The sequence below is a fragment of the Nomascus leucogenys genome, chromosome 1a, assembly GCF_006542625.1.
Source record: "Nomascus leucogenys isolate Asia chromosome 1a, Asia_NLE_v1, whole genome shotgun sequence".
In the NCBI taxonomy this organism is placed as follows: Eukaryota; Metazoa; Chordata; class Mammalia; order Primates; family Hylobatidae; genus Nomascus; species Nomascus leucogenys.
The window spans coordinates 5,544,288-5,556,370 of NC_044381.1; the positions used below are offsets into that span (position 1 = coordinate 5,544,288).

Here is a 12,083-nt window from a genome sequence, read left to right on the forward strand (position 1 = left end):
ACATTTTCCCACTGACTCATTGGAAGAGCTGTGTGACTCACTGTATGTGTATCACATTTGAAGTCACCAGTTATCAGAAGACTCACAGGGCTCATGAAGTAAACACTACATACTTTGAACTGAAAGTCTAGTAATAACAATCCTAGCTGACAGTGATGTTGCACTTATTTTGCGGTGGGGGCCGTTCTAAGCAGTTTACAAATACTCCTTTTCTCCTCACAACAGCTCCGCCCATGTCCCTCAGCTAGCAAGCAGTGGAGAATAGATTTGGGCCATATTGGCTCTCTGATCTAAATGATCTGGATGTAATTTATGTTCAGGGGCTCCCAACCTGGATGTCCCTGAGAATTTTCAGTATTTCCAAATCTAGTAGAAGTAGTTTAAGCATCTGTATTTTGTTGAATTATATCAATCCAATGTGGTAAACCATTTAGCATCTCTGCCTTTTACATTCATGTTTTAAACAGTCGGAAATGACTTCATTTTTATTTAATAATGTTTTGATAGATCAGTTATTTGCATGGGAGGAGAAAAAGGGGTTTCTGATTATTAAGAAATGGGCTTAGATGATGGACTAGGTCTGCTCCATATTTTAAGGATAAAGAAGTGACCTGTTCAGGGTTAAAGAGATGAGTGGCAGAGCCACTTGGGTAATCGAGTTGGACTTTGACACATGCTGAGCATGTACTCTCTAGGAGCCAACATAAGGTGCTGTTGGTCTTGAAGGGAGTGACAGATTGAATATGGAAGAGCCTTGTAAGGAAGCATCTGCTGGTGTAAACTTTCCTGGGCGGGGTATCAGGGTAATCCATTGCTTTGCTGCATCCTCGCCTCATCTTTCTCACTCTCTCTGTAGATTGTGCGACGGGGAATGCCTCCTGGAGGAGGAGGTGAAGTGGTTTTCTCATGTCCTGTGAGGAAGGTCTTGAAGCCCATTCAACTCACAGATCCAGGAAAAATCAAACGTATTAGAGGAATGGCGTATCCTTTCTATTTATTTGGATTTCTTATTTTTTTTCTTGCCTCACTAAGATAAGAGTGACTAACAGCTTTACTTCTTCCCGAGGTTATTTACATTTTACTCTACAACTTTGAAAAGTCTTAACAGTGAAATCGTAATTGCTGGCTGCGTTAGGATGTTCTGTTATCTGCCTCAACATGACTAGATTGATTGAGTCATTCTTTTTTTTTTTTTTTAATTTTCCAGTTAACATTTAGGCAAATGGCTCTGTGATCCTCTCTCAAGGGGTTTAGTTTGGGGGCCGTGAGTATACTGCAGTTCCTCCCTCAGAAGAGGTCATCATTCGGTGAAGGAACCAAATATGAAAACACACAGTTCTTGTATAAAATGCAAAATGTTATGTGCAGTGGGGTGGGGGCCTGGAGTAGACAGTGGTCAATTTTGTCTGGAGGACCTAGGGAGGCTGGAGTAATCATAATGAATGATATCTACTCTTAAGTACTCACTGTGTGTCTACTTCAGTAGTCACTTCACATGCTTTTAAGCCTCAGATTGACTCTTGAGTTCACTTACATCCTTTTTTGCAGATGCAGAAACTGAGGCTTCAAAAGCTTAAGGAATTTCTTAATAACGTCACACTGCTAATAATGACAGAGCTAGGATTTGAACCTAGTCTGTGTGACTCTAAAGTACAGGCGTTTAATTTTTACTTTTGCCTGTAGAAAGGAGCGTTGAAGAACAGAGGATTGCAAAGTAGAGCAAGAAAGGGGAGGGCTTCAGGCAGAAAAGTGGGCCTGAGCAGGAGTGGCAAGTAAAGAAGTGTGACCGGATTTCAGGTTGGTCTATGGCATTTGATGGTAGAATGGGGCATGAAGACAGGCAGGAGCCAGTGAAGAGCTGAAGGTGGCTGGAATCAGATACTATGCAGAATGCAAAGAAAGGAGGGTGGAATTCTGTGAGGCCACCAAAACTTGAAAGCAAGAGTTAAGTAAGGAGGGAACTAAGAGTGGGGAAGAGAATAAACAAAACATAGCTTCCTGGAAGCTCAGGTCAGCACCTTAAAAGGCCCTGAGGAGTTAGCACTGGGGTGGGGGAAAAGCTGAGGGACTCAGCAGCAGGCTATCACTGATGCCCTGGGGAAGAGTGCTGGATCCCGATCCCAAGGGACTAATTCTGGGTTGTGGAGTGAAGGGGAGGGACACAGCAGCTTGTGGGGACCACTCTTTACAGAATCTTGACAGGAAAGAGAAGGAGAAGGAAGGATGAGGCAGTAACTTGATGAAGCGAGAGTGGGGGAGACTCCCTCCCTTTTACAAAAAGATTGGTAAGGATTTGAGTGTTTTTGTAGGTTGTTAATGTAGATGAAGCAAAGTAATGAGCTGATTAAAAGCCGAGGTGCTGGAGTCAGAAAGACGTGGGTGCCGACACTGGCTGTGCCACTTACCAATGGAAGCATTTGGCCCTAAGCCTTGGTTGCCCGTATGTCTTTGGTCCTGTTATAACTATTGTGCGAGACTGTCATGAAGGTAAAATGAGGTCGTTGTTGCACAGTAGGAGGCACTGGTGTGTAAGTAGCATTGGGTAAATGGTTACTACTATTCTTTTTATTCTTACTTGAGAGGGGATGGATTCAAGGCCACAGGCATACAGTAAGGGTGGCTCCACGTAGAGCTGTGTGGAGGTGAGTGGAAGGGGGTTGGGATGAGTTTTCAGTTGTTACCGAGTTAGGATGGGATTGAGGGTAAGAGGATGGGCAGGGTAGGATAAGAGAGTGTGACAAAGATGGTAAAGATGTGCCTTCACAGTGGAGCATCATAACTGAAGATAAGAAACGGGCTGTGGAACAGCAGTAAGATCCTTGCTGAAGGTGAAATGTTAACACAGTGCCAGCTGCATGGCCATGTGGCTATGTCCAGTGGCAGTTGGCAGCCTAGAGGGAGGAGTAGAGAACGTGGGAGGACCAATTTCATCCAAGGATGGATGCAGGTTGGCAAGGTGGGCGGGTCCTATAGGAGGACAGTTGGAGGGTGGGCGCTGGAGCATCGGGAAGTACATTCCTCACTGAGGATTGTCACAGGGGCTCACCAGCCTGGAGAAAGCAGGTCAAGGGATGAGAAACTTTAACAGGTTTAAAGATCAGGTCTAGTGGAAATAGATACATGTACTGTGTAGGACAAGAGATTGTGTTTAGGGAGTTTTGTTTTGGGATTTCAGATATTAAAAGTGGTAAAATTCTAGGTGCTGACAGGATCTGGGTGGGAACAGGTGTTGGAAGCCATAGAGCAAGATAGGCTGTGGGATGACTTTCCTGGCGGGAGTGTGACAAGGAGGGGTAGACCAGAAAGCCTGCTTCTCAGGGCTGGGGTGGATGCTTAAGGTCGGGTTTTGTATTTCTCAGGAGGTTTGGGGATGGTATTACTTGGAGGAAGAGAGGTGTAGTGTGGACTGTCTTTTCAGAGGCCTCGAATAGCTTGAACAGTAAGTGGTGAAGGGCAGCGAGTAGGGTGGGCTGCAGAGCCATGGGTAGAGAGAGTGCTGGTTAAGATAGAAGCTCAAACTCAGGTTGCTGCCTGAAGTTCTTTTTAGGGATCATCAAAACCACAGGAATACATAATAACAAAGCCTTCCTAGATTATGGTCTGTTCTCTGCATGGCTGTCCCCCAGCCCATGTAAGTGCCAAGCCTTGTGTGTACCAGGAGAGAATGGGCAAAAGGAGAAATGGTTCCTTTCCTAGGAGCCCCCAGGTTGATGCATAGTTAAATTGCCCAGGCGACTTTCTAAGGTTATATTCAACTCTAATATCCAAATCCGAGGAGCTGGAATAAGGTTAATGAGGTTACAAAGAAATGGAAATGCAATGTAACTAGGTGTGTGTTTTTGAAACCAAATGTGCCTTTTCTACTTGAATTCATTCTTATTAACAGATGCATTGTATTCCACCACATATAGAACCCAAAATCAAACCCTGTTGATGGACATTGAGTTGTTTTTTGCTTTTCACCGTTGCCAAATACACTGCGGTTAATGGCTTTAACCGCAACATTTTTGGCAATGGTGAAAAGAAGTGTAATAAGTGTATAGGAATACACTTTCCAGTACATTCCAATAAGTCTACAGGAATACGCTTTCAGTACTATTTTGGGTTTGTCTGGGGGGTGGTGGTTTTTTTTCCTCCTTATTTGAGATGTGTTTCCTTAATGCTGTATTGGCGGCAGTGAACTTTGTTTGGAATCCAGTCTCTATAGTGTGGAAATGTGATTTCTGGCAGTGTGCTCTGTTTTGACACAATCTTGTCATAACCACATGGGTTTCATCACAGTGGGGTCCCCCTTGTTCTCTCTGGGTGTGCAGATGGTCATGTCCTTTGATGATGATGCTGGGAAATGGGGAAGGGTTTTCCAGGGGAGAACATAAAAGTTAGAAGAGCTGCGGTGCCGGGCACCTTGGGTGTAACTATGTTTCTCCCTGGCTTCTCCCTCTAATGTTCTTGGAACCTTCCCTGTGTAGAACCTGAGCCAGGAGGAGATTTGTGAGGTCCCAAGTTCCTCCCTCCCTGGAGGCAGGGGATAGGACATGGAAATCATCCGCAATATATCTCTGACGGGTTGAGGCTTCCTCCTGGCTCCCCAGGAGAGTTGACACGGTGCCCTTTCTCTTTTACTGTCTGTAAACCAAACATTTCAGCCACTGTTCTGCAGAACTGCCCATTTCACAAACACCTCAAAGGAATGTTGGTTTGAATGGAGATCACCCTCTTCTCCAGTTTTGGAGCCTGGGAAAAAAGAACTGCCTTTGAAAAAAGCTTGAGTTGGTTTTGTGGTTTTTTTCCTTGCAAGGCTGATTGACTACTGGACTAAGCTTGGAGGTTGTATTTCCCGTAGGAGGGCTCAGACTGGGAGAACGAGGCTCACTCTCTTGTGTGCATTTGTGGTTTTAACTGAATTACTTCCAAAGTGCATCTTTTCCCTCTTGCATTCTACAAGATGACCTACCAGCCAGGGCCCAGAGGGAGCTAGTGTTGGTTCCTGCCAGCAGCTGTGACTAGACAGTAGTTACCTTTTATTTAATGCCACCCACTGTTTCTCACCCCTGCCTTATGTGGAGTGTAAGAGAAAGGAGCATTCTGTTTTAGTTTTGCAGTGCTGTCCTAGGAGCTCATGATTTGGTACATGAGAATTAAGTGAAAAAGCTGGCAGTAAAGGGGGGTAAGTTGGAATTTGTGGGATAATCTAGTTTCTTTTCCTTGACTGTAGGAAAGGTACTTTGAGAATCAAGCTATCTCTCTCTATCTCCACCTACTGTAACACACACACACACACACACACACCCCTCTTAGCTTTCTCTGACATGGAACATTGGGGAAGGGGAAGAGTGGGAGTTCCATATGGACTGTAGCTATGGACTTGTACATTGGTATTGGTTCTTAATATGGTTTTCATAAATGGGCTTTAGGAGGTTCATAAACCTGAAAAATTTTCTGCAAAATTGTGAGTATATATGTTTTTCAGGAGAGAGTCCATAGCTTTCATCAGATTCTCAGAGAGTTCTCTGATTCCTGAAAGAATAAGAACCTCTGCTTGGGATTTGAATCTTGGATGAGTAAGAAAGAAAAGCAATAGCTGACATTTGTTGGGCTCCTGCTACACACTAGGCATTAAGAGCTTTACATGCATTTTATTTCATTTGCACCTCCAAACTCTGTGAGGAAAGTGTTATGATCATCCTTCTTTTACTGATTAGGAAATGACAGCACAGAGAAGTTAGCACAATTAACCTGGAGTGATGCAGCTTGCTGGAGCTGGGACTTGAACAGAGATAATCTGATTCTAGAACTTGGGGGCACTTAGCCATTCCTTAGTAGGACATCCATGCCAAGCCAGATGGTTCTAAGCAACTCGATGTATCTGGCTTTAAAGTTCCTTTGCCTTCTTCATTTCACTGCCTGAGTTCTAATATAGGGTTCTGTTGACCCTGAATTCATACTGTTCGTTACCCTTCGTGTTTCCGTACTGGGATGGGTGAGAGGAGGAAGATGCTTTTTGGGAGTCAGATCTGTTTAATTTTGAGCAAGTGTCTTAGTTTTTTGTCTTAGTTGCCTTTAATGTAAGTCCTAGAACTCGGAACCATGGCTCTCAACACAGGGTTACTGTGAGCGTAAAGTAAGGTGATAATATATGTGAAAGAACTTTGGGAGCCATGAGCTCTGTGGGATTATGTGTTAGGATGGTGACATCTCTTGTTCTTTCCTGGGGAGAGTGGGCAGCCTCAGACCTCAGAAGGATAGCACCCACTTGGTCCAAAGGGTATGAGACCCAGGACTGTTTGTCTAAGCTGTCTGTGGTCAAAAGTACATTCTGGACTGAAGAGATGGTGATGTAACTGGGCTGTGTGTGTATTGAAAAGTCCCTCTTTGCTCTTTCCTCATGTCAGGTTTGTCCTTTGAGTCAAGTTAAATATTTATTGAACATTTCTGAGTACAAAAGTAGTGTATTGGAGAGTTGGGAGGGATTACGGAGGTAAAGCCCTTGCCCTTATAGAGCGTGTGGTCTCGTTGAACAGCAAGAACAAAACGTGTGTGTGTGAAGAGAGATATATGGTAAGTTCAAGTGGAGCCCACACTTGGGTGCCGGCTGGAGGGTTTCAGGAGAGAGATTGGGACCTCAGGGATGGGAGAATGGGGCAAAGCAGCTCAGGTTGAGGAATTTGGGTAATTTGGATGGGTGGAAGGAATTGATGGTCCAGAGCTGAAGATGGACACACTGAGCAGGCTGGGGGCTCTAACAACAAGATATGGGAGGATCAGGAGCCACCAAGAGACTGTCACCAGCATGAGGAAGATTGGTCTTTTAGTATGAAGTTCAAGATGGGTCAAAAAAGGGAGCTAGATACCAGATCAGGTCATGTATCATCTCTGAGCACTTTGTTTCTGCAGTTCAAATGAAAATTAAATATGTTATTGACAGCAGTTCTTGAACACTGGGCTGGATTGGGCAGATCACATACTTTGTTTTACCTGTTGGACTTGTCACGTGGGGTTTGTATCAGGGTAGTGGGAAGGTCACATGTTATTTCTCCAATTTTTTAGTTCCAAATATATAGCCATCTCTTGACCATACATTGCACATTGAAGTGCTCAATACATACTTACTTTTTCTTCGACATGTGTGGTTGGGGAATGCCAGCTTCTGTTATAAAGTCTAGTTTTAGGCAATAATTTCCATTTCCTCAAGCACCAATCTTTTCACTTGAGTTACTAATATCTTCCTCCTTTCTTTTCTGGGGTGCCCTGTTGTAAGAGTGCTAATTATCAATATTTTAACCATAAGGTAGCAGGTGTGAGGAGGCTGTGTTATCCACAAGTGGAGTAATTAATTCTTAAATAGTAGAAAATAGGACCTGTAAACTAGAAAAACCTTTTTCTATATTTATAAATAGCAGCAACCATGTTCTTTCACTGAACTTTTTCTGCTTCTCCCGTCAGCATACCAGGAGGCGGATTGGGATCACCCAGGTCCTGTGTGTTGTCCATTCTGGGTTTAGGTTCTTAAGAGAGAGATTCATTGGCTACAGCAGTGGGAATGGACAGAGAATAGAAAGTGTTCTTAGGTGTTGTACTTCAAAGGGAGCCTGGATCATGACCCGCAGAGAGGCAGGTGTCTTTACGCCTTCCAAAATTGACTTGAACCATTTCTAGGGGAAGCGTGTGGGTAGGAAGTCAGGGGGTGGGGTTGACGACCTCCGGCTTTATACTTTCCACTCTCTCTATTGTTTGGATGTTTTCGCCATGACCCTTTATAATAATGAAAAAAATTAATTATGCTACTAATTCAGTAAACTCAGTTGGAAAACAATAGATTTGGAAGTCCCAGTTTGTTACTACAGTTCCACAAATACTTGCCAGCTTTATAACTGATTTTTCTCTGTCCTGAAGTTGAAGCAGAATGACATCCTTAACTCCAAGCTGCAGGTACTCTGTACGTGTGTCACCTCAGATGGCAAACCGGATTGTGGATTCTGCAAGGAGCATCCTCAACAAGTTCATACCTGATATCTATATTTACACAGATCACATGAAAGGAGTCAACTCTGGGAAGTAAGTATCTGTGTTTTTGAAGTCTGTTTCTGCAGCTTTTTCACATGCCTGTTCTAGTTGAAGTTAAAACTGCCAGCTCTGAGGTTGTGCAGCCAGAGGAAGAACAATTTCAGAATTAATTTCCTTCTGACTTCTTGCCGTTGTCACCAAGAGGCATTTCTTGAGTGTCTGTCACATGGAAAGCATCCCAGTGGCTAGAGCTGGAAGCTAAGGGTCTGGTTCCTAGCCTTGGGGAATTAAAACCTTTATCTATTAATACACAGTGCTTTAAGCTTTAAATTCCATCTGCACTCTGTTCCAACAAAAAAACTAAAGTGAACAGGTTCTTCCACCCTGATTAAATACCAGTATAGGGTTAAAATCTTTTGTTATCTAGGTGTAAGTCAACGTCTCTCTTCATCAGTGGAAACAACATATTTACATCCAGAGAAAGTTGTTTTTGCAGATGTGAATTTGGTTTAGTGAAAGCTTTTGCTTTGCTAAAAAATAAAAATTTTACAAATTAGAAAAAAATTCTAAATAAGGCAAATAAGTTCTTAAGAAATGCTCTATGTAATGAAGATGCCTGTTTCAGGCTTTGCTTGTGTATTTAGCAACTAGGAAGTTAGAGAAGCAATTAAAGCCACTTTCTTGAAATAGGAAAATGTTAAACCTACAGAAAAGATCAAAGAATAGTACAGTGAACATGGAGATATACTCCTGCTGCCTATAGTTAACAATAAATATTTTGCCAAATTTGCTTTGCTTGTTTGTGGGTTTTGTTTTTGTTTTTTACTGAATCATTTCAGTGTGAATGATGGCATCATTTCACTTCAAATCTGAGGCTTGCGGGTTGTGTCTCCTAAAAATAAGAATATTAGAGTCTGGGGTTAACTGTTGTAGGTTAAGAAGTCAACTTCTTCTTAAGTGATACCACAGCTGATTCTTTTCCACAGCTGTTTCACCTGTGGTTTCTTTTAATTTCAGCAAAAAGAGGAAAAGAGAGTATAGGAGGGGGGTGAGTGTTTTATATAACCTTTGACCTTTATAAGGCCCAAGGGAAAGATGAAGGTGGTTTTAGAAATACAGTGGAGGCTCATAGTCCAAAGCAACAAAGCTGGTGGCGTCAGACGCTGGGGTTGGGAAAGGATTTGTGGGCAAAGCTGGCCTTTCTGGCTTGGAAAAGTCAATGATGTTCCTAAACCTTTGGTTTATATTCTAGTAACAACAGTATTTTCCTCATTTATACATTGAGGGTGATGATGCCTACCTTTTGGGGTTACTATAAAGATCACATATATAAGCCATTAATACCTTGCTTGCCACATAGTAGGTCCTACAGAAATGGTAGCTCCTGATGCTCTTCTTTCCTTTACTCTCCCTTGTTGGCCACAGGTCTGGAATTATGTGTCAGCTATTTTCTGGAGAAAGGGGATTTCTGAGGGATGGGGGAGGACAGATAGCAGCAGAAGCTGTCTAAATGGCTTCATCTCCATAGTCCCTTCTCTGCTTTGCCTCTCACTTTATCAGAAAGTGTCCTGGAATGAAGCAGAGCAGGCCTGACAGCCATCCTGCCACCAGCTTATACGGTGGCTTTTTGTAATACCACTGCCTCAGCTGAGCCTAGCGTGTGGTCAAGTCCATAGTTACTGATGGTGAGTAGAAGCCTTACGTGTAGATGAAGACATGGACATGATGTAGACTGTGGGCCGTCAACTCCAAGCTCCGTTTTAAAAATTACACGTAAAATCAATGTGGGATTTAAATTTGTGTTTGGTTTTTTTAAATCTCTAGTTACAGATGACTAAAAGTGCTCTTCCTTCTCTGTTATTAAAATTATAAAGTCATGGATGGGTATTTCTCTCTTCTGATTCAGTGAAGTATCCAGTATGTCAGGCTTGTTCAGATGTAAGAGTTTCTGTTGTGGCCATGGCCTGGAACCTTAGGGGACAGCAATTCTTGGTGGCCTGTGTCCGCGCTTTGGCCAGAATGCACATCAGTCCAGTGTGGTCCCATTTTAACTCTCACAGTAATTATTTTTTTTCTTAATTGGGTCCTTTACCAAGGAAAGCTGTGGAGGCTGGCCTTTGCAAACTATACCAGTGCAGATCTCTAATGAGGTCACCTGATGACCAGCAGCTTCGTCAGCCTAACTTGAAATAGGCCTGATAACACGTATTTCCCACAAGTTGGGAAGAAAAATTAGAGTAATTTACGTAGAACCTAATATATGTTCTTTGTCTTTTCTAAAGTTACTTAAATTGTGTTAAATGGAATAATCCTGATTAAATATAAAGTTGATTGTAATGACAAATACACCTCAGAAAACTCACACAGATGGAAGTTCTTGGGAAATGCAGGTAAATTGGGTAAAGCAGCAGTGGCACCTTGTCTCCTTGCTTTCTCTCCCCTTCATCTTCTACTCTTCACTTTTGTATGCCACTGCCTGCAGCCACTGCTGGACACCCTCTCACTCCTGCTCGTCAGGTGACTCAAAGGCAACTTGGGATTATGCTAAAATTCTCTAGGTATCCCACGATGATAGGTGGATAGCATAGTGTTAGGTTGTTAAGCATAACTCAGAGTGCCTCCCAGAACCTTCGATGAAATGGGTAACTCACTGCACCCCCTTTCCTTGGCAGGTGTTGTTAACCTTTGACTGCGTAGACAAGCAAATTTTTTTTTTCCTTAAGAATCTAAGGACTGACTAATATAGTTCTTCCACATAGTGAGCTCATATAGTGCATTTGAAACATCATTAATTTTATACATAGTTTTAGTGAAACAAGTATTTTGGCTAGTCTCCTGCCAGACACATAGAAAGTATTGTGTGAGTGTGTGTTGAGTTTGTTAAAGGGGGCAGATCTGTGTTGTGGTTGCATATGGATTGTACTGCCGGGAAGGCTGCCACACCTTTCCTGATGATGTGTCTACTTAACAGGCATTGGGAAAGTAGAATTGAGCTGTCGAATCTTAAAATTTTGTGGAGAGATGCTTGTTTTTGGACTGATATTCTTTTCTGGTCAGCTAGTAAACTAGTAGCAACTCTATGAGGTTAATGCAGCCAGAAAGAAGCTTTTGAACACAGTGCCGTCAAAAAAAATGTTTGTCTTCTCTTTCTGTTTGCTGGTGAGTGGAAACCTCACTTGGTTAACCCTACTCAGTGTTTGTGCCTTTGTATCTCCAGGTCTCCGGGCTTTGGGTTGTCACTGGTTGCTGAGACCACCAGTGGCACCTTCCTCAGTGCTGAACTGGCCTCCAACCCCCAGGGCCAGGGAGCAGCAGTACTTCCGGAGGACCTTGGTAGGAACTGTGCCCGGCTGCTGCTGGAGGAAATCTACAGGGTATGTGCACAGCTTCCTCTGATAGAGGAGTGGCCAGGAAGCAGTTTGTTTTCTCATTCTCATGTCTTGCCAGCTTTCATCCTCTTCCAAGGGCTCAAGCCAAGAGATAACCTGTTCCTATGCATTAAGCAGTTCAGCATTAACTAGTTTAATTGATTAGTTGAACTAGTCAGTGAGCAGAGATCTAGCCCCACTGGGTTGAGACACAGGGCAGGTAAGTTTTAACAGTGAGCCAAGGAAAGAACTGAACAGTCATAAAGGAAAGGGAAGGTTAAAAAAAGGAAGCAGGTAAGGTAAGGTGGTGGCTGACACACTGCCCTAACCAAAGAAAGTACCATCCTGGCAATCGCCGATTGCTGCCATGTGGGAAGGTAGACTCACTCTTTTTAGATGTTTCAAGAGAAGCTAGAAATATGGATTTGTGTGTGACGGTTGATTCTTATATAAAACAATAGCAACAGGCTGGATTTTGCAATGCATTCTAGAGCACAGAATCTCAGTTAACAGATAAGTATCAAAAAAGAAGAAAAAAATTTAAAAAGAAACCAAACTCACAAAATAACTAGGGAAGGCAGGCCTGTGGCACAGCATAGCAGAAGCTTTGGAAAACCTAACAGCATGGAACAGAGAAGGGGCAAACTGGTGTTGAAGACAGACTCAACCGGTTGTCATTTTGCTTCTGCAGCTCTGCTGGTGGGACACAGC

At 43.1% G+C, this 12,083-nt stretch overlaps 1 protein-coding gene across 2 annotated transcripts in view; it reads left to right on the forward strand.

Annotated features, from left to right (window-relative positions):
* Positions 1 to 12,083, forward strand: part of RCL1 (RNA terminal phosphate cyclase like 1) — a 68,257-nt gene that overhangs the window by 40,579 nt on the left and 15,595 nt on the right. For both annotated transcript variants that reach the window (XM_003273884.4, XM_030809344.1), the window contains exons 5-7: positions 857 to 981; positions 7,930 to 8,055; positions 11,222 to 11,378. In XM_003273884.4, the coding sequence (XP_003273932.2) occupies positions 857 to 981; positions 7,930 to 8,055; positions 11,222 to 11,378 (408 nt within the window). The remainder of the gene's footprint in view (positions 1 to 856; positions 982 to 7,929; positions 8,056 to 11,221; positions 11,379 to 12,083) is intronic.